The sequence below is a fragment of the Zosterops lateralis genome (assembly GCF_965231275.1).
Source record: "Zosterops lateralis genome assembly, chromosome: 13".
Taxonomy (NCBI): domain Eukaryota; kingdom Metazoa; phylum Chordata; class Aves; order Passeriformes; family Zosteropidae; genus Zosterops; species Zosterops lateralis.
In genome coordinates this window covers 2,379,310-2,406,733 of record NC_139773.1, presented here as the reverse complement: position 1 = coordinate 2,406,733, position 27,424 = coordinate 2,379,310, and the positions used below count along the sequence as shown (strand labels likewise).

Below are 27,424 nucleotides of genomic sequence, written 5' to 3'. Positions count from 1 at the left end.
CTCAACAGGAAAACCTTTTTTGGTGGCTTCTATGGCTGCTCATTCACTGTTCCAGCTCAGGCACACGCCCCGGCTGTGCGTTACCTCGTTGGATTAAATTTGCTCATATCCTTTTTTTCCTGTGTATTAAAATATTCTATAAAATCAAGTGACCAAAAATCTATAGCTCTAAGAATACCCGGTTATCTTCTTTTTTTTTCCTGTTGTTTTTCATGTGTTTTTTTTTTCTTTGTTTCTAAGCACAGTTAAACCTAAACAAAAGAAATGGAGGGAAAAAAAAAAAAAAAGCAGGAGTGGCGCAGGGGGGAAGAAAAGGAAAAAATTGCTCGGTGAACTCATCAGGAGCTGAAGGGCAGAGCTGGCACGGGCAGCTCCTCCAGGAGTCCTCACAAATTTGAGGGCAGTTTGGACCTGACAGGCTCCAGATCCCCCGTGAGCACTATGGACTCCTTGCGCCCGCCGGCCCCGAACACCAGCGGGTGCGGCAGAGAACCTGAGGACATCTGGCGCGGCAGAGTCACCCGCCCGGGAATGGAGCTGCAAGGCCTCCCCAGGAGTCCGCTCCCACCGCCGGGGAAAGGGGAGAAGCTGGAAACAGATTCTCTAGAGGAATGAGGAGAGCTGTGGTGGCCCAGCGTCTGAGCCAGCTCTTGGGGCAGAGAGGGCTGGGACGCAGAAATCAGCTTGATGTCCTGGTTGAGGCGGCCCGGTGGCACCGCACTGCGCACCGGCAGCGCCTGGGCCGGGGGGCTGGAGGGCTGCGGCAGCAGCAAAGAGCTGTGGGAGCCCGAGGCCCCCGCCGGGCCACTCTGGAAAGTTCTGGTGGCCACCGGGCTCTGAGTGGGAGGACTAAGGCCAGAAGGGGTGTAACAGGGAGAGGCGATGCCGGGCTGCTGGAGCGGGGAGGCAGAAGAGAAGGGAGGCCGCTCTTGGTGGAGCTGGGCTATCGTTCCAGTCAGAGATCCTAAAGCACTTGGATGTGTTTGGCACAGGCCCGAGGACGGCCCGCTTGAGGCCTGCACCAGCTGGCTGAGGCTGGAGGATGGAGAGTTGGAAGAAGGAGGGGGTTGGAAGTGGTTCATTGCCCCCAGGGTCCCACTGCCCGAGAGCTGCTGCGACTGTCCCCCCTGCAGTGGTCTCGTGGTGGGCTGGAACTGGTTCAGGAGACTGGGGGGCGAGTTTGATGAGAGCTGGGTGAGGGATGTCGATGGGGAGCTGGCTGTGGCTTGCTGGAAGTGCCCAAATCCACTGCTGGAGAGGGATGGCTGCTGCTGCTGTTGTTGCTGTTGCTGTTGCTGCTGCTGCTGCAGGGGCTGAGCCGCACCCAAGGGTGACCCAGAGGGTGCACTCTGCAGCTGGCTCAGCCCCACCGAGGAGGCGCTGCCCAGCCCCGGCTGGCCCGAGCCGCCCAGAGGCGACCCCACCTGGAACTGGCCCAGGCCGGCGGCGGCCGAGAAGCCGGCGAGCTGCTGGATGTGGAAGGACGAGGACGAGGGCGTCTCCGCGCCCGGCGTGTGCAGCTGGGACGGCGTGCTGGACGGGGAGCCCACGGCCGAGGGGCCGGCCGACGGGATCAGCGACTGGAACCGCTTGAGCTGGCGCGGGGTCTGGTTGGGCTGCTGGCCCAGCGAGCCCAGCACGGAGACGGGCGGCCTGAAGATGGCGGTGGGCAGGCGCGGGTGGTGCGTCAGGGCGATGGCCACCGAGGTGGTGGCGGCGGCGGCCTGCAGCGGGGCCTGGATCAGCGGCGTCCAGATCACCGGCGTGGGCGTGGAGGCGGCGGCCGCCGCGGCCTGCACGTTGTGCGCGCAGTGAGCCATCTCCCGGTCGTGCTGCACGATCTGCTGGATGATCTCGTTCTCCTGGTAGTTGAACACTCCCGAGTTGAGGTCGTGCTGCACTTTGTGCAGCAGGATGGAGTTCTTCTTGCCTGTAGGGGAAAGGGAGGACAGCAGGGGTCAGTGTGGGTGGCAGGGCGCTGTGGGGCTCCCTCAGAGTTCCTGCTCCTCTCCCCTGGAGCGCCTCCCCTGCCTGCCCTGCGCGGCCCTCGGGGGAGCCTCTGCCACAGCGGCACGACGGCACATTGAGACATGGATTTGTAGAGAATTTCAAATTCTCTGACTAAAAGCTCACATAGTCTTGTACACCTGTATGCCAACTCTGAGGTAAGGTGTGCTGAGTTAGAAATGAGAAGACATTGCTGAGAGAGAAATTGAACTAAAGACAAGTTTCAAACTTGCAAACAGAGCAGATATTCTGGAGAATTAGAGCTGTGAAAGATGCATTGTAGCAAGACCACGTGGGGTAAAATAATAAGTGATTTGTGTTAGAAGTATCAGCAGTGTTGTGTGGCAAAAGCTGATAGGCTGAAAAACATTTATAAGGAATTGTAACAAAGAAATAGTTTGGCTTCTGATAGAATGCCATTGAGTTTTCCATCTCTTGTGTCTCACCCTTCTACGAGATTGATAATGGAATAAAATTTTTAAAAACACCTCTCAGTTGCCCTGTCTCTGCAGAGCTCAGTTTTCCCAACAAACACCACACCTGCTCCTGTGGAACAATCAGCCTCAGCCCCCACAGAACTGTGTCCAGCAGGACACCTGTCCTTACACAGTAACAACACTTCTGGTGAGTGTGGCAGACTGGCAGCAAAAAGCTGATGGGTTTGGAAGATTCTCATTTGCCACCTGAGCCTCCATTAGAAAAAGAGAATAAAACCTCACAAATGCAAATCCAGTGAAGCCTTCAGCCACTCTCCTTCAGCTTCACCTTTTCCTCACCTGTCTCAGGTGCCTTGGTCACTTTGGAGTCAAACACAGGGGTTCACTTGAAAGGAAATTTCTCTCTGAGTCAGGACTTGATGACCTTGGAGTCTTTTCCAACCTGAATGATTCTGTGGTTCTGTTCTATGACTTAATGAGCTGGAAAAGCTCAGCTGGGCCAGGTAGGACCCTCAGGCATCCTGTAGCTCCGGTCTGTGCCCTTGGAAGCCCAACTTTAGGGAATGTTCCAGCTGGATTCCCAGCCTGCAGCCAGAGGTTAACTCAGCTCTTTGCCCTTGCAATGGGCTGGAAAATGTGGTGGAATGATTTGTCCAGCCTGGGAGTGCAGCTGGCACTGGAGGGATGCACTCCTGGGCTTAGGGACAGAGCCAGCCAGGGCAGGGCCTGGCACCAGAGGAATTTCCTTTTGATCCCACCCAGCCAGCTCTCAGATCTGTATGATCTGAAGCACATCTAGATGACATCCAGATGGTTGTTTGGTTTTTCTAGTGCATGATGTAGCTTTTAAATGTGCAGCAGATAAAAGACTTTAAGGACATACCTCTTACTCCAGCCAAATGGAAAATCAAACATCTGGCAGGAGAGAGCTGGAATGACACTGAAGAGAGACAGTGGCACCCTGGGCTCCTAAAAAGCCTCTCTGAGACAGCAGAGTCCTGGATATAACTCACTGAATTCCAAATCCATCACCAGAAAGAGGTGAAACAATTCTTGCACCAGTAAAGAGGAAAATGTGAAATAGGAGGGAGATTCCAGTCACCACCACCATGATGCTGGGAAGGTAAAATGTGTTTAGTTCTTGCTGCAAAGCATGGAAAGTACAGAAAACAGCCCCATGAAAAGCATCAGTGAGTAAGTACAGAACATTGAGAATAGAGGTGATTTCACAGCAGCTGAGGAGGGAGCTCAGGACAAAGGAAGCTGTTCCCAAACGCTCCCTTCCCTTGCAGGAGGAACCAGCAGACACGGATTTGAGCCAAGCCCATAAAAAAGGAAGGAGCAATCTGGCTGTAATTGCAGATACTGCAAGAACACACTGAGGGCTTTCCCTTCTCTTCCTTCTTTCAAATCAAGCCTTTGTCACCCCACAAAGGACAGGGGTGGCTCTGTGGGTAAAGCTGCAGTGGGCTGAGCTGCACTGAAATGCTGCCAGAGTTCTGATCCTGGATGTGTACCCGGGATGTGGCTGCTGTGGGGAATGGCATGGGATGCTCAATGCTCTGCTGTTTTACCTACTGCCAATCACTCCCTGCAAGGAAAAAGCAGAAAGGCTTTTGTTTCCCATTCAGAGCAAGATCCTAGCCCGGGAAGGATGTGATCCTGAAGGCAAACAGAGTCTGGAGCTGCTGAAGTCATTCCAGGGGCTGAAGGGTGTAGGAATGGGTGTAGGAATGGGTGTTTGTTGTGTGCTGGACTGGAACAGCTCTGGATACCCCCAAAGAGACAGATCCCAGCCCAGTCCTTCCCATGGCCAGGCACAGCAGGGGCAGCACCAGGGTCACCTTTCAACGGGGTTTGGCAGTGACTGGCACAGGAGGTCACTGAACACACACACACAGTCAGTCCCACCTGGATCTGCTAAAATCACAGAAAATGAGCTCCCAAAGAGCTGCTGAAACACACTCAGAGACACAGACTGTGGGCGAGGGCGAGGGCGAGGACGAGGGGGAGGGCAGGGGAGAGGAGAGGAGAGGAGAGGAGAGGAGAGGAGAGGAGAGGAGAGGAGAGGAGAGGAGAGGAGAGGAGAGGAGAGGAGAGGAGAGGAGAGGAGAGGAGAGGAGAGGAGAGGAGAGGAGAGGAGAGGAGAGGAGAGGAGAGGAGAGGAGAGGAGAGGAGAGGAGAGGAGAGGAGAGGAGAGGAACTGTCTGATACCCGCTGACAGGTGAGGGAGGTGCTGGCCAGCACTCTGGAATTCCAGAGGGATTCAGACTGCAGCATTCCAGAGTCACAGAGGGACTGGGACTGCAGCTTTGCAATACTGCCCTTCCTGGAGCTGAAGGGACAAATCCCAGCATGGGCAGTGTGCAGCTCCTGCAGCACTGCAAGGTCAGGCTGTGGCTGGGGACACAAAGCAGCCGGGGGACAAAGCTGCTGTCCCCAGATAAAATCGGGCTCAGGGAAGGGCCAGAGCACGGGAATGAGGAGCAGCTTTCCAAAGCTCCACAGCAGCTCTGTGCAGGTGTCACCACAGCTCATCCCACCCCTCTAGTGCCCTGTCAGCTGGCTGTGGCTCTGGGGGTGCTCTCTGGGCTGATTCCCAGGAGAAGCACGGGATAAACCACCCTGGATGTCTCCCAGGCTGAGCTCCCAGCTGCACTCAAGGAGCTCCAGAGCCCCCACTTTCCCTGGCGCAGCTGAACAGACCATGCTGAGGCTTTCCAAACGTGCCTGATATTTACTGGAAATGGTTTCATCCAAGCTCCTTAGGTTTGTGTCAAGCTGATGAAGTAATACCAGTAAAAACCTTGGAATGATTCTTTTTGTTGTTTTTTGAACCAGAACACTCCATTTTCCCTTTGAAATCACATTACACTTCACTGTTTTCCTGAGTCCAGCTTGCCTCTATTAACTGTTTCATTAGATCACATTTTTCTCTTCTGTTTTGCCAAGAAAATATCACATTTCTCCTCCAGAACACTGCAGAAGATTACTGAAAACATTCTTCCAGCCATGGAAGGGGTGAGGAATTTTTCAAAATCATTTTTCAAAATTGTAGCTGGTTGGCAAACTGAAAAATTAATTGACTTCTCCATTCTAATGAATTGCCTCATTTACACGATGTTTGTAAATGCCAATAGAAGCCCTGGGGGTTGGTTCTGGAGAAAATCCTGCTTCCCACCAGCCCCAGATGGGAAGAGGCCCAGAGCAGAGTCCTGCTGGCACAAACATTCCCTGGCAGGGCTGACTGAGGTGCTGGAGTGGGACAAGGAGTGGGACTGACTTTGCTTGGGCCAGGATTGGTGCTGGGATTATTCCTTCTCTTCATGGGATTGAGGAAACAGTTCCCAACCCCCTTCCCTGCTCTGGATTGTTTGTCCCAGCCCCTGCCCAGGAGGAGGGGGATGCAGCTGATGAGTTTGACTCTGGGGAGCCCCCTGAGATGAGATTGTGTCCCCAGCCATGCTCAGTGACCTGTAGGGAGTCAGTCCCTTGTTCCTGCTCAGCCACAGGGAAGCTTCATCAGCAGAAGGCCAAAGGGCTCCTGGTGCCCTGCAATCCAATCAGAGATGCTGAGTTTGTCCTCTGGGATGTTTATCCCACAGAAATTAAAGTTCTGGGCAGAATGAAGCCCTGAGATAAACAGTCCACCCAAAATCACTGCTAAAGGCTCCACACACACTCACTGAGACACCCCAGAGCAAAGGAACCATCTGCAGCCACCCTAGCCCCAGCCCCAGCTCCCCTCCCTGCCTTTAGAACATCCTCTGGGCTCTGAAAACTCCCCGTTTGCCTCACTGCAACAATGGGCTAAATATAGGGGGGAAAGGAAGATATTTAGAGCCTTGAAGATGTTCAGAGCAAAGCTCCTGGTGCTTTGAAGTGGAGTGAGGTATGTAAAATTATGGAAACTAAGCAAACAGATGTTGCTCCCCTAATTATGAACTGCAAAGTCAGATTTTCCTCAACTGTAGATAGCACACAAAAGAACAGGGAGAAAGGCTCATGTGATTTCACAAAAGGAGCCAGCACTCAACAATAATTCTTCTATCAAACAATCAAAATTAGCTTTCTGTTGTTAAAATTCTGCCCAGACACAGGGGAAATTAGCTGTGACTTTCCGTTCCTTTCTCCTTTCAGTTCTCTCTGAGCCCACTGGCTGCACTTTAAGAATTCAGGTCATTAAACTACTTTCCGAATTTGCATGTATTTGAAATAATCTCATTTTATTAGGCTGCCTTCTGCCCTGGCCTGCTGTCAGCGTGCTGCTCCCACCACACGGGTGCTTCTCTCAGGTCTGCACTGATCATTCCTGGCACCAAGGGCTGCATTTAGATCCTGGCTGCACATTCCAGCTCTGCCCTGGGGCTGTGCCTCCCTTGCCAAGGGTATCCTGAGCTGTGTCCTGCAGGAATTCAGCCCCAGAGGGACAATCCAGTGGTAGCTGCAGGCAGAGACCCTGCCCACGCTCCGTGTCTGGGTGTGCCGGGGCTGCTGCCCTGCCCAGGAGTTTCCTGGATGGGAGGAGCTGCTCCAGCTCCATGTGTGCAGGGAAATGAGCTGCAACAGGGAATTCAAAAGGATTCTTAACCCTCAGAGCATGGGCTCTTTCCCTCTTGGAAAAATGCATTCTGAGCTGCATTCCCAAATGCAGGTGAACCTGCACTGAGCTGCGTTCCCAAATGCAGGTGAACCTGCACTGACCTGTGTTCCCTGCTGTGGGAAGGTTTCTGCTCAGCATTAAGGAGCCCTCAGCAGAGGCAGCAGGATCAGCTCTAAGAGCACCCTCAGAACACTTCCCAACCCTGCTCTGGGAACTCGGAGTGACTTCCCTGAGAGCTGCCTGTGTAAATCCATGGAGGTGTGAGTTCTGACATCTGCCAGGGCAGCTCCCTCTGCATCCTGGCCTTGCCTTTCTCCTTGCTGCATCCTCTTGACTCTGGGGCTGCCTTTGAAATGGACAATTCCCTCTCTTCCCTAGTGGAAGCCTTCCCTCCCTCTACAGCTCAGGCCTGCCTCTGATTGCTTCCCCTCTTCCATTATCCCCAAAATACATGGTATCCCTGTGCACAGCCACATTGCTGCAGGTCCAATACACACTGAATGATGTTATCTGATGAGTCTCAGCACAGATAAATGATGCTCTTCCCTCCCACTCTTTACACAGAGCTTTGCAGGATGAAAAAAAAGAGGAATATCTAGAGCTGGGTAGGCTGTGACTCTCCATGGATGGGTGGCATTCCTAAGGCTGGGACACCCTCAGGGCTCCTGGCTCTCACTCATCACTGCAGACTGAAGCCAAGAGGTGCCTTCTCCTCGAGTGGTAGCAGTGCCCTGCCCAGAGCCCTGCTGGGCTGACAGCTGTGACAGGACACGCTCTGGGACACTCTGGACACACTGGCACTGTCTGCTGCTGCTCTGAAGTGTGGGCTGCCTGCAGACAGCTCCTGGAGTGCCTTCAAGGCAGGGAGAGGCCCCCAAGGAGAGAGGTGGCACTGGTGAGCATCTCCATCTTCATGTGATTAAAAAGAGGGTTGAAAATTATTTATAAAGGTGCTGGAATGGTAAAATGTTACCTGAACAGATGTTTTATCTGGATGCAGACAGCAAAGAGCTTTGTGGACAGCAAAGAGCAAGGTCAAGAGCAAGATCTCCTCAGCACCCCACATTGCTCCTTTTCCTGGGGTGTCTGTGGTTGTGTTTTCCTCTGCAGCCACAGGAGAAATGGCACCTCATATTCAGGTGAACAGGGCTGCCAGGTCCCCTTCATTAAGCTGATGTAATTTCCATTCCCCCATGGCTGGTGAATTACTGACCCCTTTCCTTAGGCTAACACAAAATACTCTGAGTCTGGGCCTTGGCTCCAAAGAAGAGGAAATTCAGATACTCAGTTCCTGCTCAAGTCCAAGCTCCCACCCTGTGCTAAGGAGGCCTTCCAGGTGTGATTCACCTGAGCCCTCTCAGGAGAGACCAACCACAGCCTGAGTGCCCTTTTCTGTCTGTGAGCAAACCCAGATCCCCACACTGTGGTGTTGAAGGGAGAGGGTTTCCAGACAGAGAAATGCACAAGTGGCACTTGAACTTTGATTCCTCACAGACAGTTCCATTTGTGGTTATTGGAGTGATGAGAGAGGACACCACAGGAGCACTGGTGCTCCCTCTCAGGACTGGGATAAGAAACCCCAGCTGTGCCAAGGGCTGGGAATTTGAAAGAAAGCTTTATGCCAAAGCACACACCCTCTACCACTGCACACCCGGGCCATGGGCACTTTCCTCCTTGCACCACTGGCTCAGCAGCCTCACATAAGAACTATTCCTGTATCTCTAGCTGTATTTATCTCCTGATGGCCAGATCATCCTGCTCCTCTCACCTGTGCAGATCTGTGGGGATTACTCACCTGTCCATTGAACAAACCTGGGACTTCATGTGGTTCAAGTGTAAAGCTGGTGCTGAGCACACATTGCTGGAGCTATTTGCATTCAGTGTCATCTATTCCCAAGGGAGCAGCCCCAAAACATCCTAGCTCCCTCTTTGTGAGCATCACTGTCCCTGCAGAAGGGATGAGGAACTGAGGCTGGGAGCAGCAGCAGCACAAGGACAAGCAGGAATCTGTGGCAGAGCTTGGCACTGCTCCCAGCTGCTCTCCTCCCTGGCTCACCTGGCCCAGGCCAGCCCTGCCTGGAGGCAGCACAGCCCAGGGGATTAGTCAGGACTAGACAAGCAGGGCTGCAAACCCAAGAGCATCTCAGCTGCACGAGTGTAGTCATGAGCTGCCACGCCAAGAGTTTGGGAACAGCTATTTTTGTGGTTTGTTTATAGACAAAGCTTTTAAAATGTTTACCACTGTAGTATGTTGGACAGACCCTCTCATTCTGCAATAATATCATAAATTATATTTAGAGGCTGGAATTGTGTTGTCTTGGGTTTTCTTTGGTTTTTTAGCATCTGCAGTGCCTGGAGGAAACTCAAGGCATCTTTAATCCTGACTTAACTGGGATCCTTGTATCAAAACATATTCAAGTGGCATTCAGAGTCTATGCATTTCAAACCACATGGCAAAAAATTCCCAAGGAAAATGAGAACAAGAACTTCCTCTGGCTCCTGGGAAGCTTTCAGCTCTCACCAGTGACTGTGCCGTGGGTGGGGAGGACCTGGTGAGGGGCATTTCTGGGGTGTATCACAGCACATGGAGCAGTGGGAAAGCATCATCCCCAGGCTCCTGCAGCCCTGAGTCTGACAGCATTCATCACCTGTGCTGGGCTCACTCTCAATGAACGTTTAAGTGGTGGTGTTTTACAAGTGCAAATACTTGTGGAAATCTAATTTTAAGCTCCAGTGGTCATTGAAAGCCAGCTTCAGAGGCAGGCAGGAAGAGAATGGTGTGAGTTACATAACGGGGCACGGCAAACTGGGGCGCTTCCCCAGCGCTGCCACACAGAGAATCACTCGCTGCAGAGAGCACACAGCACTGCAAACACTACACGCAGCTTCACACAGCCTGGGCAGCAACAGGGAACAGGGGCTGATTTCATCAGGGATAAAATGATCATTAATCAGTGATCAGCCCAGTTTCTCTGAGTGGCAGCCTTCCAGCCCTGGGGAGGCTCACGTGTGTGACATTCTGCAGGTTGAGGAGTTCTCAGAGCCTGGAGTTACTCAGACTTAAGCAGGGCCACAAATCTTTGTGGCATCCCAGGATCTGTCAAGTCATGGAGATTAATCCCTTCCTGCCCAATCTGGGATCAATTCCCAGTGAGAGCAGAAGTTCAAGGATACACCTCAGCTCTTTGCCCAGGGCTCTGTGTGCCTGACAGCTCCATGCACAGCCCACGTTCCTGCAGGAAGCCACAGGAGCACAGGCTGGGGGGCTCTGGCCCCTCTCCTCCCCTCCCCTCTGCCCACCCACTACTTCCAAACTGCTCAACCCTGCCGTGGGACTGCCTCATTCCACCTCAATCAACCAATCCTGCTCCTGTTGCTGCATGGGCTGAGCCCCTGCCTGCTCATTCTGCTACCCACACAGCTCACTCCACGCTTTCCAACCCCCTGAGTGGCCAGAAATCCCATCAACATCTCTCCATGGGACTGCATGGGCTGAGATTTTCCTCTCTGCTCCCTCAATGCACAGGGGGAATACTGGATGGATCTTATCCTGGTACCAGAACAGTGACTGGGCCTTTTGAATCATCTTCTGTACTCACTGTGGCCTAGATCTCCCAAGGACATTGTCACCCTGGGCCTCTCAAGGACACTGTCACCTGGGCAGAAGGGAGCCAGTGAATGCACCACTGACTTGGAAAGAGGCTTCCATTTGCTTCCTCCTTGTGCACAGATCCTGAACTGGATGGGACAGGAACAAAAATGCTCCTGCTTCTGTTCATCCCTGCTTTTCAACAACTGCTGTTCTTCAGTTTCAGTCCTCCAGAATGATTCCTGCACTTCCAGAGCATCTCAGCAGAATGCAGTAACCTTGAATTCCTTCAAAAGTCACAGAACTACTGCACTGCTCCTTCTGGATGGCGCACATTCCAGAGGAAGGGAAGAAATGCCTTATTTATAAAGACAGAGAATTCCATGGGATCTGCAAGCTCTGGGACCATGCCCAGAGCTCCCCTGGGCTCTGTGGGGCAATGACAACTGAGGAGAGCTGGGCACCACAAAGGGCTGTGGAGGAGCCCTGTCACAGGAGTGAAGATGTGGTCCCAGAGTCAAGAGGATCCAGCAAGGGAGAAAGGAGAGGACTGGATGCAAAGAGAGCTGCCCTGGCAGGTGTCAGAGTTAAGGGAGCAGGCAGCTCTGGAGGGTGACTGCCAGCGAAACCAGGGCACAGCAGGGCTTTCAGTGGCACAGGGACCAAGGCTGTGACAGGCCAGCAGAACAGCAGAAGGAAGGGGGGCCATGGCAGAGCCCTGCAGCAAAGGGCCTGTTGTTCCACTTGCTCTGTATCACCTTCTGACCTTCTGCTGACATTTGCAGCTGTCTGTGGAAGGGGAGTTCTCCCTGGGGAAGAAGCACGTGAGGTTCTCTGTGCTGGCTCAGAATTTTCCACGGATTTCAGTTAGATGTGCAGAGGACAGGAAACACAGGATGCTCTGCCCACCTGATCCCACGGGCCCAGAGAGCATCAGGCTGGAAAACTGAGCAGCACTGAGCACCCAGACCAGCAGAACTTTACATATAGCCCAGCTGGCCCATCCCTGCATTAATCTTACATTTTCTCTGTGGTTTGTACAGCCTCATTGAAATGACCCAAGTGTTGGGCCTAATGCCACTTCCACCAGGGCCTCATTTTAGCCTGGGCTTTGCCAAACCATGTCTTCAGCTCAGAGCCTTTTCCTCAGGGGTCACACTCTGATTTGCAGCAGGTAATCAGATGCACAGAATCAAATGTTCCTGGCAGGAAAAGCCCCAGAGGCACTGCACCCCTTGCTGGTGTACCAGCTTAGTCCTTACCCCCCTCACCTCATCACCCTCCTACCCTCTGCATTGTGCTCAGAGTTCCACTGAGCTCTCCATGTGGGAAGCAGTGGGAATGCAAGCACTGTAAAGGGATGGATAAGGAGATAAAGGAGTTAGACTGGAACTCCAAAATGTTCCTCAGCTCTGCAGCCTTCTTGCATGACCTTGCATCAGTTACTTCATCTCTCTCTGTTAAACACCTCTGGCTGTGACCAAAGAATATTATCCTGGTCTTTAACTGGGGAAGAGACACCTGGATGTTTGCAGCACAGGTTTTATCTCCCACAGGACAGGGAGCATCCTGGGGAGGGTTACACTGTGAGCTGTCACAATCACAGAATCCCAGAATAGTTTGGGTTGGAATGGACCTTAAAGGTGATCTAGTCCAGGCCCCCTGCCATGGGCAGGGACACCTTCCATTGTCACAGGCTGCTCCAAGCCCCAGGGTCCAACCTGGCCTTCGGCACTTCCAGGGATCCAGGGGCAGCCACAGCTGCTCTGGGCTACCCACCCTCACAGGGAAGGATTTCTCCCTAATATCCAACCTAAACTTACCTCCAGTAGGTTTAAATTGGGATCCTTGTGGGAGCTAAAGCTGGACAAGGAGGAGCAGGCTGGGATCTCCTTCACTTCCCACCTCCAGCACAGAACTGAGCACCAAGCCTAGAGAAGGGCTGCCAGGGCAGCAGGTAAGGAAGGAAACTCTCCCCCCTGTACTCACCAATCCTGTCCAGCCTGTCCAGAGCCACAGTCTCGAAGGCTCTCCTCATCATGGGGTATTCCTCCAGGACCTCATTGAAGTTGTCCACGGACAGGGAGTAGAGGCGGCAGTAGGTGTCGGCGCGCACACTGGCCGTACGCCGGCCACGGGTCAGCAGGCAGATCTCTGCAGGCAGAGAGAGGCTGAGACAGGGCATGGGCAGCACCACCACCACCCCCCTGCAACCCTCCCTGCCCTGCCCTCACAGCCTCCAGCACTGCTCTGCCCTCACAGCCTCCAGCCCTGCTCTGCCCTCACAGCCTCCCTCCAGCCTGCCCTCACACAGAAAATGCAGCTGGAGTTAACATTCTGTGTGTGGACCAATGTTTCAAAGAACCAAGGGCTCACTTAGGGCAGCTGCCACACTCAGCTGCCCCTCAGGAGTTCTGCTGCTCCAGTCAGGCAGACAAGGTTTGTTCTGGGGGATTATCAAAGGCAGCATTGTGTGTTCACATTGGAGGAGTTGTGTTTCTCCAGCTCCTTGTGGGCACTGGGAGCAGAAGGTCAAGCCGTGCTCGCATTGAAGCCAATTCTCTCTAGATTTGTAGAGAGGCTCTGTGCTGATCTGTGCCTTTGGTGCTTGGCTGTAATTTTGATCCCTGTACCTGGAACACAGTTGTCTTTCCACAGCTTTCAGAGGTTTTCATGCCTATGCCACAGGCACTGTCAGGGAAAGCCACATCAGTGGCACCTCCCAGCTCTGGGTGTATTTACACTGCTGTCATGCACTCCTCACTGCTCAACTGCTTACAGAACACAAAGCCCTGCATTCAACCACAGCTCCTTGAACACTCAACAGAGAGCTCCCAAATCCTGCTTTTCCTCTGCTTACACAGAGTCTGGGCAGCAGAGACAGGCCCTTCAGGACAGATGGTGTGAGCTGCAGAGTGACAGCACTCTGCTCCCTGTGTGTGTTGGGTGCCAATCCTCCTGCACCATTCCTTGGATTCATGCTGAGCCTACCCTGGTAGAGCAGCACCACAAGGTTATGAGTGTGTTCCTAGGCTGCTTTCCCAAGGAAATGATGCTTAAGAGACAGTGCCACATGTGTGAGGAGTTGTGATGGGATGTCATGGGCAAGTCCAATCCCATCTGTCAGTCAGGGTATCCTGACTCCAACCCTCCAGCTCCAAATGCCAGGCTGAAAAATCCCTGTATCCAAGTGAGGTGCAGACAGGTTGTTCCACATGAACCAGGAATTACAGGAGTGTGGGAAATGCATAATAGGAATTTTTAAGAGGAAAGGCCTCCCAAAAGGGAAGACAAGGCAGGTTTTCCTCTGCCTCCCCTCAGGAGATCATCAAAGGTGGTGCAGTCAGAGCCTGTCCTGCAATCTGCCTGTCTGGGGCTGAGCTCTGCACAGGCTCTGACAGGAGAGGGGGCTTTGTGTTTCTCATGAGAGCAATGCCCTAAATCCTTCCCAGCCTCCTGGTCCCACTGCTCCAGAGCTCTGCTGCTCATACATTTCACCTGCCTGCTGAACCCCAGAGCACTCTGCTGAGCCACAGGCAGGGCAGATGAGGGGCTGGTTTTCCCTCTGTGTTCATCCAGCCCCTTCTGTGGTAGAAGCCAGACAGCAGAAGGAATGTGCCTGCAGAACTAGAACAGGCCATTTTTTACCTTTAGGTTCTCAGCTTCACCCACCTGTCAGACAGAAATGAACCTGCAAGAAGCAAGTTTCCCTGCTGTTTTTTCCTGTTATTTCTGACCTGGGTTCTGCAGTGCCCACCAGTCACCTCCCCCTGCATCATCCCCTCTCTGGGAAGATGCCCAGAGATGGAGGAGGAGGTGCTGGGGGTCAGTCCCACATGGATCCAGGAATGCCGGAGTGTGGGAAATGGGTTTGCAGAGAATTCTCAAAGCCTTACAGAAGGCTCACATAGTCTTGTACATCTGTATGCAAATTTTGAGATAGAAAATGCTGACTTAGAAAGGCCATGGAATAGGACAGACATTGCTAAGAGAGAAATGGAACTGGAAAGAAGTTTCAAATTATGACCTTGCAAATAGTCCAGATATTTTGGAGAAATGGAACAATGAAAGGTGTATTGTAGGAAGATCCATGTGGGGTATTTTAAGAGATGATTGGCTTAACAGCATTAGCAGCATTGTGTGGCAAAATCTGATAGGCCAAAAAACGCTTTTAATGGATTGTAATTAGGAAATAGTTTGGCTCCTGGTTGTAACATCTGTACCATCTCACCCTTCTCATGAGACTGAAAATGGAATAAAAGTCTTTAAACCTCTCAAGACCCTGTTTCTGAGTCAGAAAAAGGCTTTTCCCAGCACCTGAGCATAGCAGTGGTGTGGCTGACTGTTACCCTAATTTTTTCAGCCTTCTGATGTTTACATTCTTGTACTGGAGTTTCTCACACATTGTAACATAAACCAAGTGGATTGTTTTCGCATTCCTCTCTGTGAGGGACTTCTGGTTTGACCAGTGGAGTCAGAGAGGTGTCAGCCTCATGGCCCAATCGCTGATCAAACCCCAAACCCTAAACTCAAAATAAACTTCCTTCTTTCTCATCTCACAACCTGACAGTGTGACTGTGATCTTTTTGTGTCTGTCTGGCAGCTGAGGGAGGCTGAATGAGCAGCACTCACCTCCAAAGTAGGAGCCGTCAGCCAGCTTGGTCTCCTTGTTGCCCTTGGTGAGCACACTGACCACGCCGTGCTGGATGAAGTACATCTTCTTGCCGATGGTGCCCTCCCTGATGATGTAGTCCCCGGGCTGGAACACCTCGAACTTCAGCTTGGTCAGCATGGAGGTCACAAAGTTGGGGTCGGCGTTGGCAAACAGGGGCATGGAGGCCACCAGCTTGCGGCAGTTGAAGTTGATGATTTCCTGACCACGTGTGGTGTGAGGGAGAGAGGAAGAGGAGGGACAGGGAGAGGAGAGGACACACATATGGTTAGTTGTGGGCCTGAGAGATTTTAGCCTGCTAGGAGCTGCAAACTTTTTCTCAAGGAAACGTTTCTCAAGAAAGCTTTTTCTCAAAACAATCTTGGCAAACAACTCCTCTTTCTCAAAACAATCTTTCTCCAGGTGGTGTTTTGCTGTTTCTCTGGTTTAACCAATGGCATTAGAGAGGTGTCGTTCCTATTCACCAACCATGTTGAGTCTGTATTGGAACACCTTATAAAAGGTAGTAAGAATTTGGAAAATAAAGCCTCTTTTTCTATACTTTTTGCCTTCTGCAATATTTGGAGTCTTTCATGTCCTACAGTGACAGTTAGTCAACACCTAATGAGCTGTGAAGATCCCCACCTGATGTGTGCATTTAAAGTGGGATAAAGTGGCTGTGCCTTGGTCTGGCTCCCCTGGTGCTGGCTCTGGATGCTCAGGGCATGGAGCAGAGCTGTAGCCACGCTCACTGCCTTCACCGTCTGCCTCCCCGCAGCAGGCACAACACCCAAGCCTCCAAATACAGCTCCAAATACACAAATACAGCATTTCTGTTTGTGCAGGAAACCCTGGGCTGTGAGGGAGCACAGCACTGGTGAAATGCTGTCTGACAAAGCCCAGGGCTCCTCTCTGGGCAGGTGTCAGAACTCACCTTGGCAGCCCCTCGTTCTCTGCTGCCCTTGTTTGTCAATGAGCTGTTAAACAGCACAAATGTGCTCAGGAGAAGAATGAGCCTGGGCAGATGGGAACAGTGTCAGGAGAGGAGGGAGAGGTGCTCACCACGCACTGGGTAGAGGCTGGAACACCAACTTGGCCGCAGAAAGCCTAGCTCAGCTACTCAGCTGTCACCTCCCCTGGGGCTCCGTGTCACTGCCGGGGGTGACAGCTCAGGAGCTGCTCTGTGCCCTGGCAGCTCCCACTCAGGACATGGTGCTGAGCCCATCACCCCAGCACAGCACTCCATGGGAATGGGATAACTGGAGCGGGAAGAAAGAGAGCTGGGGAAGCATCTGCCTCCCCCCACGGGGGTTTTCAGAGGGCTGCCCTTTGAGACTTCAACAAAACCGGTTTTAAATTCTGGCTGGCATTTGCTCAGCTCTTGTGTCCCCCATGGAGGGACATTGCTGGGGGACAAAGACAGAAGGCAGGCCCCTTCTGGAGCTGGTAGGTGACACACTGGTGACATACCAGGGACAACCTGGCTTCAGCTGGGAAGGAATGGGAGCTTCTCTGAAGGCTCCTTCTTCCTGTGACTCCCCCTCTTACAGCTGGTGGATGGGGCACGGACGAGGCCAGCACTCCATGCTGAGTTTTACCCAAACACAGGAGGTGGGAGCTCCCTGAGCCCTACCCCAGGAGCTGCACAGCTGCCAGAGGTGCTGGGAGTGTGCCCTGCCCGTTTTGTGCCCTCTTACCTCTCTCAGGGGCTCGCTCAGCTCTCCCAGGATGCTCTCCTCATCAAACATCTTGCCCTGGTAGCGGTGCTCGTAGTAGTCGTGGATGCGCTGCCGCATGTCGGCAGGCAGCTTGTGGAAGGACATGTACTGCTCCACCTGTTTGTACTGGGCACGAGACACAGGGACAGCAGTTACCATGACGTGCCACACACAGGGCTGCTCATGGCAGCATGAGCTGGCCCTGCTGCCTTCACCTCGAGCAGGGAAGGACTGTCCAATCCATGCAGATTACCCCGCTGCGTTCCCCAAACGTTTTAACTTTTAAACTCATCCTCAGCCATGTGCCCTGTGGAGACACCTGCTCATTTCCTGGGTGCTGAGCAGCCTGTGCTCCCCTCCACACAGCCCCAGCTGGCAGCAGGGCTGAGGAAGGAGTGTTCTCCCCAAACAGACTGGGCAGGATGGGAGCAGGAGAGTCCAAGTGTCCCCAAGGAAGGTTTTTACATGGCACATGGCAGGACAGTGGCCAGCTGGGCTCCAGAGCTGTCACAGAAGTGCAGCCCCAGGGCCTGTACCAGGGGAAGCACAGGACCTGCCCTGGCTGTGCCTCACAGCCAGAGGGACACACCTGGGATCAACATCCCGGTTATTTGGCTGAAGCTGCAGTGTCCAGCCTGCTGCTTCTCCCCTCTGTGCTCCTGCCTGCTCTGCCACGATGGAACCTTTGCTTTCCTAGGACTCTCTTCCTCTTTTCTTTGCTCCCCATGCACTCACCCTAATCCATCCACATTTTTACCTGATGGTTCCCATTACCATGGTGTCAGTTCCAGTGAAATACAAGTGCACACTCTGGCTGATGGCAGAGGAGCTTTGGGGATGAGAGATGATTTCTGTGAGTAAAGGACACCTCCCCAAGGGCCAGGGCTTTGCCAGGGTCCTGCTGCCCTGCAGGTGCTTCAGGCCAAGGTGTGTGCAGGGAATGCTCCTTTCACTGGTGGCAGTACAGCACACAACCCTTAGTGTGCACTGCACTAACTGCTGACAAAAGGGTTGTGCTGCTCCTTTCCTGGCCCTGTTTCCCCTCTTCTCCCTGACAAGTATGTCCCTGAACATCCCTTCAGTGCAGTCTGAGCTCTTGGAGAGGCTGATTGTGGAGCTGTGCTGGTTACAGCCCCGGGTACTGCTGCACGGACAGCCTGTGCTGGCACTGGCAGCTCCATCTGCACCACCCAGGAGAGGGCATCCCTCCAAGGAGCCAAGGTGGCAGAGGGGACACTCGGGGCTTCCTGGCATTCCCAAAGCACTGGAGATGTTTCTGATCCTTCCAGCCTGACCAAAGGCAGGGCAGTCACCACCTCCCTGCCCTTCATCACCTGTGTGGCTCAGGCTCTGCAGGGACTGGCTGTGACAGCACAGGATGTGCTGGGACCCCAGAGGAAATGAGGGAGGGAAAGGAAGTGGAAAACAGCAGTTCCCTTGTGGGCGACTCACCCAAAGAGAATTTTGGAGGTTATGGTGTTCCAAGTAGAAAGTTTCAGGGTTTTTTAGCTCATCTAACCATAGATGTCTCCTGTCAATGGAGAGGCACTTAAACCTGAGACACCCATGGGCCCTGGCAAAGCAGGCACAGGATATGTGGGACTCACTTTGGAAAGGGAAATCATTAAAGCTTCTGCTGACTCGGGTTTATTAAATTCATCTAAAATCCACCAAGAGCTCTGCTTGCTTTAATGCTGCATTTTTGTTGAATAAAATTTGCCAAAAATATCTCCTTACGCTCTCAGCTTTAGTGCAATGATTGAGCTGGAGCAGTGACCAGTGTCACCAGGTGCCTCTCCTCACCTGCTGCAGCCACCTGCCCCTGCTCCTGTCCCCTGTCCTCCACTGGCATTTGCTGTCCATCTTCAACTGCCCTTTGCTCCCTGGGAAAAAACATCCCCACGCTCCAAAAATCCACCAGCACGGGCTGCATGGGGTGACTGGGACTCTGCTTATTCGCCACTGAACGTGGATTTATGGCTTTGCAACAAAGAGCAATAAATTACTGCTCTGCAGTGTCCCCAGAGCTTGTCAGAGTCCCCTGCCACAGCTGTCCCCAGATAAGGCTCCCAGGGAAAACAGGACAAATTTACTTCCCCATGAATAAAGGTGCTGCTTCCGATTGCAAATGAGAATCAGGGTCATAAAAGCAAACTGTGAAATGAGGAACTATCATTCTCTGTCATGGTTAAGGAGAGAGAGATCTTGTGTCTCCTGCCTCTGCTGGTGCTCCCTCCTCTCACCCATGAGGGTTTTTGGGGGCCCTCAGCTCTCCCTTGTGCAGAGATGGAGTCAGAAATGAAAGCATCACCCCCTTCTTTCCATGTCTGAGAAAATAAAGATTCACTGGGGTTTTCCCCCTTTCCTTGGAGCTGCTGAAGGCCCCACTCTCCTGGGGTCAGGCAGGTGATGCCAGGCTCAGCTGGCCCACTCTAAAGCCACTTGGTGTCCCTTTGCTGCCTTCCAGCCTGGCCAGGCCTCCCCTGACAGCCCCTTCCCCTCCTCCTCCTCAGTGCTCAGCCTCCCACTTGTCTCCCTGTCCCCAGCCTGACCTGTGCTCAGAGCTTAGTGGCCTCTCTGAGTCCAACTAAAAACACTCATTTAGGAATTATTTAAATCTCTCTGAAGACAATTGAGCCCATTTAAATCCCAGCTCATTTTCTTAAGTCTGTTTTTCCTCAAATAGCCCTTGAAGGAGGTATTAATATATCAAAAGGAAGCCATTTAGCTGAGTATTTTTGCTTCTTATAGCTGGCCACTTTCCCTCCTCTCTCACCACTTCCCTTCTACCAAAGCTCAGATCACTCACAGCCCAAAGGGAATTAAATCTTTTTAACTCCTTCCATGCACTCAAGATCCATCAGGAACCCTCCTCTCTCTGGCAGGGATAAATTTCTGAACTGGCTCAACCCTTTCCTTGCCCCAGTTCTGAAGATGGAAACCACCAGGCACAGGGAGGGATTGTTGGGGTGTCCTGTGAGGGCTCCATGATCCCTGAGGGTCCCTTCCAACCCAGCACATTCTATGATTCTGGCACTGCTTGGATCCTTCCAGGATTAGGCTGAGATCACTGTGGCACTGTGTGTTTAATTCCAGTCACAAATCTCTCCATATCTGCAGCCCATGGAGGTCACCAGAGATGCACCTGTGGAAGGACAAGGAGGCTCCAGGGGAGCATTTCATCTCAGGGAAGGGTTGTGGTGCTCTGCCAGCAGGATATCCCTGGAGGAAAGGCTAAGAGCCACCTTGTCCAGATCCTCTCCAAGAGGATCAGTGCTCTACAGGGGAAAGATCAGCTCATGGCATTCACCACGTGGAGGGTTCTGGCAGGACACAGTGGAATCTTTGTTTTATTTTCCCTGATCTCTGATCAGGAGTCAAACAGTGCAGCTCCTCAGCATTCAGGAATCATCAGACCCAAGAAAATGCTGACTTTCTTTTCTCTCTTAAGTCATCCATATTGCCACCCTCAGGATCTATTCTATGCTACATCTTACTCCACATGGTCATCCTCATGGAGTCACAGGACTGCAGGAGGGGTTTAAGGGAAGAGCAGAAGTTCTGTGACAAAAATCTGGGAGCTACCTCCATTCTTCAAGAGCTTTCTGTGATGTCCTGGTTGGGAGCCTTTCCAAAGGCTGGATTAATTGATTCCTGTACCATGGCACTCGCTCATTTTGCCAGCAGGAAATGAGTTCTAAGTGTCATCTCCTGGAAAACCTGGAACAGTTTTTCCCTTACAAAAGGAGAAAATGTACCTTGGGGAATTCTCTTACCCAGAGTCAGATCTCTTGCTGTGGTACAGACAATTCCTGGAGCTTTTCTCCCACTTTGTGTCCAGCATTCCTTGCACTGGGAATGGCTGTGAGTTGCCTCCCCTGGCTGTGCATCAGCTCCTGCTCAGGCAGGGATTTTGGACAATCCCATTCCTGGGCAGGATCATTAATGAGCCTGATGAAACCCTTGTTTGCCTCTGACCATCTCTGCTGCTCAGGGCTCTGAGGAAAGCAGATCCAGGAGCTGGGGGACAAATCTGTATGAAATGCTGTGGGTGCTGAGCCTAATCCTGTACATCCCATAGGGAATGCAATATGGACAAACCTGCACATCATGGCTGTGGGAACTGCCTGATTTCCCTGGGACTGGCCCTGAAGGGAATGCCTGGCTGGGCTGGAGAGGTCCATCCTGCCATAGGCCAGCACAGGCCACTTTTGGCCATGGTCAATCCATCTTTGGGAATATCACAGGACACTGTGGAAATGTCAGGTCACTGGATCCACACATCCAGAATGGGACAGGGAAAAGGGAGCAGCAGTGCTCTCCCAGAAGAGCAGCAGGGGCGAGATGAGGTGAAATGTGCCCCCAAATGCTGGAGATGGGGACAGGGCAGCAGGGAGGGACCAGCACTGCTGGGAGCAGCAGGACAGGCAGCTCTGGGGAGGCTCTATGCTGCAGCATCAGCTCTTCATTTATTTCTGTATTTATGTACAGCTCGAGTGCCAGCATGAACTCCCAGACTGATAATGAAGTTGGAAACCCCTCCCTGGGATGGGAAGAGCTGCTGGGGCAGGGACATTCCCTTGCCATGACAACCCCAGCTGGCAGCAGGTGTCACCGTGGTGGTCACAGAATGACCTGTCTGCCTTCCAGGCCATGGATGGGGATGTCACAATCCCATTGTTTGTGTAGCTGTAACCCCATTGTTTGTGACATTGTTTTACAGCTTCAGAATGAGCCTTCTCTCAGCAATGGGTAAATCAGTTTAAGTCCACCAATGACATATTTTCCTGCCAGAGCAGGAACTACTTGACCCCAGCCTGGTTAAGGCAGTTTGCACCACAAGACATTCTGAAAAGAAACCCTTAGGTTTTCATGAAACAAACATTTCTGTTTTATAACCAACCCAGGAGTCTTTTAGGGAAAGGATTAAATAAACCTAAACCAACTGACAAAATTCTGACTTTCTGGCTGAGACGAACAGCCCATTACCTGTTTCTTACATTCTTTTTACTCTGCAAAGCAACCAGAGCCCCCTGATTGCAGAAAAGCAAAGCTGCCCCGGGGCAGTGCTGGGCCCCAGGGCATACCAGAGGCCACTGAAGGCCATCATTTATCAGCCTTGTTATCAACCTTGGCTGGTTTGATTGACAGGAACGTGGGACACAACACTGCTCAGGCCATCTCTCCCCAGAGGGAAGGAAAACCCAGTGCTGGCACGACAGGATGAAGGCAGGCTCTCCAAACTTTTTCCAATTAGGAAATTTGATTACATTTTGCATTTGATTAAGTGCTGCAAACACCTTTAATTTCGGGAGTGCTGCACTCCCTGCCCTCTCCTTCACACACATTACCCAAGGAGTGAGGGAGCTCTGCAGCTTCCCTGACCTCCACCACGGCTGCTGCCTCAGGAGGAGACTTCTGTGAGCTCAAGGAATGTGGGAACAGTCCCCGAGAACCTGCTGGTGACTAATCCTACGGGAATGTATCTGCCAATCCTGCCCACACTGGGGAAGGATGTGAAGTTTTCCCCCTTGCAGCTCCGTGGGCAAGGGGTGCTCATAAGCACAGGCATTTTCCATGGATTTGGGGTTTTGGGGACACCCAGGAACCTTCCATCCCAAAATAAACCCTTCATTTTCCATGGATTTGGGTTTTTTTGGCACTGTCCGAGTGCTGGATCCTAGGAAAGAGGGAATGAAACCTAAGATATAAATCTGTCCCTTTTCCATGGATTTGAGGTTTTTGGGACCCCCACCCCGAACTTTCCATCCCCAAATAAATCCCTTTATTTTCCATGGATTTGGGTTTTTTTGGGTGTTCCTGGTGCTGTCCAAGTGTCAAATTCTGGGAATGGGGGGCAATGGGACCCCCCCTGGGACCCCCTCCCCAAAATAAAATCATCCATTTTCCCTGGGTTTGGGGATTTTGGTGCCACACTGGTGGCATTATCCAGGAGCCCAGGTAGGATCTGTGACCTCAATTCCCTGCACAAGCTCTTGGGGAGGCAGCTGAGAGCAGCTCAAACCCCCAGAGGGCAGTGAGGACTCCTCTGCCCTGGGTCTGCTCCAGGTGTCTGGGGGAGGAAGATTCCAGTTCCTGCTCACTGCCAGTGCAGATCTGGGATTCCCATTGCCAGGGGCTGGACCTGCATCTGGGCACTCAGCAACACCTGAAAGCTTCTCCTCAAGTCAATTTGTCTAAATATCCTGAGGTTAATGAGACTCTGGAGCTCTGCAGCACGCTGGAGCTGGGAGTTCCACAGTTTCCTCATGGACCATAAAAAAGCCCAAATCACCCTTTAAACTTGTTTCCTATAAAACTCCAAGAATGAGCAGGGACTGCCTGAGCCCCAGGACAGCTCTCAGAGCAGTGGACAGGCTGAGACACTGTCTGGATTTCCCTCCAATAAATACTGCTCCAACATCCCCAAGAGGGATAGAACAATCCTGTTGTTTTATTTCAGCCTTTCCCCTGACTAAACTTTCCCTGGTTTCTCTTTGCTGAATTCAGGGCGCTGGCAGAAGGGCTGGAATGTTAAAGCTGCACAATGAAGTGCTTGGATGGGCAGAGCAGGGGATAAACTGTGGGCAGAAGGGCTGTGCAGGAGTGTGAGGAGCTGAGGGGTGATGTCAGTGCTCTCTCTGCAGGGTTTCTGAAGTGATTCTCTCCTCAGTGTTACCTGCTTGTCCCCCTGCAATGGTGCTGCAGCACGTGCTGTTCAGGATAATGACAAGGGAAAGTGCAAGTTCCTACCCAGAGTCAAGAGGTATTTTAAGAACAAGAGGCACTGGATGGACTGCTCAGGGAGGAGGAGGAGCGAGGAAGGAGTGTGGAGAGCAGATCCTGAGGGGAGATGAGGCTCTGGGAGGAGAGATTAGAGCTTTACTGCACTCTGCAGTGCTCCCAGCAGCAATCCCTGCCTCTCACAGCCCCTCCTCGGGGTGTACCTGGGGAGCTGAGCCTCCCTGCACCTGCTGGGATGGGAGAGTGAGCCCAGAGTGTCCCCGCCCTGCTCCAGGGAGCTGCAGTGAGCAGCACCAGCACCTCCCCTGCCCTCAAGGTTACAGAGCGCTGGGGAGGAGGAGAGGGTGTGCATGGTGACTTGACAGAAATACTAATCCAGTTGAGCTGCAGGATTAGGGAAAGAAATTAATAGAACCTGCAAAAAGCATGAAAATAACAGGAATATGTGGCTAGTTTGCTCCTCTCCTGGGCAGGGAAGAGTCTGCCTCTGATGTGAGCCACAGCTACACAGGCTGGGGGTAATTCTGTAGTCAGTGATGAAGTTAAGGCTTGGGCTGATCCATGAACCGCTGCAGAGGGTCTTGTAGCCCTGCTCCTGTCCTTGACCCCCTCCACCAGCACCTGCACCAGCTCTGGCACCCACTGGGCTCAAAAATAAGCTCCTTCAACCCACTAATGTGGCATAAAACTAACGTGGGAGAAGAAATTATCTCAGTGGGGGTCTGGGAAGCCAGCAAGGCATGCCCAGCTGAGCACAGTGGCAGGAGCTCAGGGTGTGTTGCTGGTCAGAGCTGTCACATCCAGTCAGTTACACTGCACAGCAGCACCTTGGGAAATGCCAGAAGCCCTCAGGAAGGACCTGGGGTGGTGTTGTCTCACATGCAGGGAACCACTGCCAGTCTTGGGTGCAAGGATACTGTGGAGTTAAACTCCACACTGAGGTTAAGAGAGATCAGCTCCTGATGCTGCCACTGACTCTGTGACCATGGGAAACTCTGATGGCACAGACAGATCCCTTCTCACTTTGTCTCTGGGGCTGGAGGTCCAACAGTCCCCTCAGAGAGCCCCATCCAAAGAGCTGTTCCCATCTGAAGGGAGGCCAGGGCCAGCCTTGCACCATGGCTGTGCTCTCTCCATGTGCTGGGAGTGCTCTGTGCCACAGGGAACTCTGCCCTCAGCACCTCCCTGGCCTGGAGGGGGCAATTCCCTCTGAATTCTCCATGGCTCCTGCCACCCCATGGATCCCATCCAGCTTCCCTGCCCTGCACAACCAGCACAGCATGAAGTGAGAGGCTCTGGAAGGAGATCTTGGCAGGACAGGGGTTGAAAGTCCCAGTGTTCAGAGAATCCAAGGCAGAGTGAGACAAGCCTGCTCCTGAAGCCAGCAGAGCTTGGCTTTTATTCCTCTTTTCCAAAGCCCTGCTTGTCCAAGGGAAGAACCAGTGGGTTGGCAGAGGTGTGGACAATCTGAAACCTCCCCAAAAACCAGCTCCTGGACCTTGTCCTGAGGGTCCCACACAGCAGAGCCTCCCAGGGCAGTTCCAGCTGTAACCTCTCCTGTTTGTGTCTGTGCTGTTCCTCTCCCTCACTGTATCCCTTTCCTTGGCCATTCCCAGCACAGCCCCTGCAGGCTGAGCTGTGCTGAGGGACAGACAGAGCCCACAGCATGCTCAGCAGAGGTCTCTCAATTGCTGCTGGCTTCTACCAATCGACCTCCAAACTTGTTGAGATTCTCTCTCTAATCTGCTTCACCAGACACTTTGTCCCAGGAGGACTGAACTAAATTGAGTTGCAGGGCTGCAAATCACGCAGCAGCCTCATTTTAATCATGGCTATTCAAGTGCTAAGGAATGCAGAAAGTAAATACATATTTGTTTTTAGGCCATCACTTGTCCCATTTGCCAGAGGAAAATGAACGTGCTCAATCCCTGAGGCTTTGATCCTCGGAGGATAACTTGGGAAATGAACCTGCCGTAGGAAATACAGCCTTGGTTCAATCCTCTCCCTGCTGCCTTTGTGTGTTAACCCTCTCACATCCCCACATTCTAACAAGGCTTTAACACTTCCACTGTCCCTGCCATGCCTGCACAGTCCCTGCTGGCTTCCTGGCAGCTGATTTCCCTGAGCCCTGACTGAAATCCAAGTGCCGGGCTCGAGCTGTGCCCTTGTGGGGAGCGCAGGCTGGAGGCAGAGCCCGGAGTGCCCAGTGCTGCAGGTGCACTCTTGGCTCAGCCAGGCTGGCCAGGTGGTTGGGTCTGCAGATCAGTCCTTGACTTCTGTGCTACTTCAAACACATTTGAATAAATACTCTGCATCCTGAGATTTGATCAGCCTGCATTCCCAGTGCTGCAGTGTCCTTCTCTTTGGCATGCCCTGCTCTCTGTTGGGATCAGCTCGGCTCAGCTGTAACACAGAGCTAAAACTCTGGATGCATCTCAGGCCTCCACACTCTTCTCCTGGGCATTCCCCCTCCTTTAGCTCTAGCTGTGGTTTGGGATCTTCCCTATGCTCCAAGCATGAGTCAGCCTCTGGTCTTCTTTGCTCTCCCTCTCTGCCCTGCTCTCGTCCCACTGTAATCCCTGTGTCTCAAACCTGTTCCAAGGTCATCCCACCTTCTCCCTGAACTTAAAATTCACCTGGTTGGTGCCTGCTGGTCACAGTTTCCCCACCTGAATCACAGCTTCCCTCTCACCTAAACTGCACCTGGCAGGATCAGAATAGGAGCAATTCCTCTTCTTAATCTCCATATCAAATGTACCCACAAGTCTCTGGCCATAAAACCTCCCCAGCCCCACCAACTGAGGGCAGCTGCTTTTTTTTGGATGCCCTGCCCAGCTCACAAATTCAGTGATTGTGGCAGTGGCAACCCGATCAGATGTGACATTTCTGGCTGTGCCCTCCATTCTGCAATCCAACAATGGTGCCATTAATTCCACAGCTACCTGGGGAGCCTGCTCTGAGCTCCTGAGCCTTCATCTGGGCTTTGGGGGTTGTTCTGCAGCTTCACTCAGGAGCACCGGAGTGAATAATCTGGATACTTTTAAAGAGAGCACTTGCTAAACAAAAGCTGAACATTCTGGAACGTTCACTTGGGGTTTGAAACAAGATGTGGGAAAGAAAGAAGTGGTGTACAATTTTAGGTACTGGTGACATTGGTAACGCTGGTGTACAAAGACAGGCAGACACAACAGCAATCATCTCCTTGCCCTGCTGTGAACTCATCCTGCTGCTGTTTCTTCCTGAGGGGTGTTGGAGTGGATGGATAAGGATGGATTGCCAGGAACAGCAGCCTTGGCCTCTCACACTGACAGTCCTGGACAGCACAGAGACCACCCTGAGCTCTCTCCAGTCAGCACAGAGATCACCCCAGGCTCCCTGCAGCCAGCACAGAGACCACCCCAGACTCCCACTGGACAGCACAGAGACCACCCCAGGCTCCCTGCTGACAGCACAGAGAGCACTGGGCTCCCTCTGGACAGCACAGAGACCACCCCAGCTTCCCTGCAGTCAGCACAGAGACCACCCCGGGCTCCCTCTGGACAGCACAGAGACCACCCCAGCTTCCCTGCAGTCAGCACAGAGACCACCCCGGGCTCCCTCTGGACAGCACAGAGACCACCCCAGTGTCCCTGCAGCCAGCACAGAGACCACCCCAGCCCAGCAAGGCTGTCCTTA

The 27,424-nt window shown here is 52.7% G+C and overlaps 1 protein-coding gene across 1 annotated transcript in view; it reads right to left on the bottom strand.

The window, feature by feature from the left end:
- Positions 1-27,424, bottom strand: part of HCN4 (hyperpolarization activated cyclic nucleotide gated potassium channel 4) — a 91,805-nt gene continuing 64,381 nt past the window's right edge. Inside the window, exons 5-8 of the mRNA XM_083870561.1 lie at positions 16,985-17,131; positions 15,269-15,509; positions 12,626-12,790; positions 1-1,930 (exon numbers count right to left, since the gene is read on the bottom strand). Of these exons, the coding sequence (XP_083726687.1) occupies positions 387-1,930; positions 12,626-12,790; positions 15,269-15,509; positions 16,985-17,131 (2,097 nt within the window). The 3' untranslated portion in view covers positions 1-386. The remainder of the gene's footprint in view (positions 1,931-12,625; positions 12,791-15,268; positions 15,510-16,984; positions 17,132-27,424) is intronic.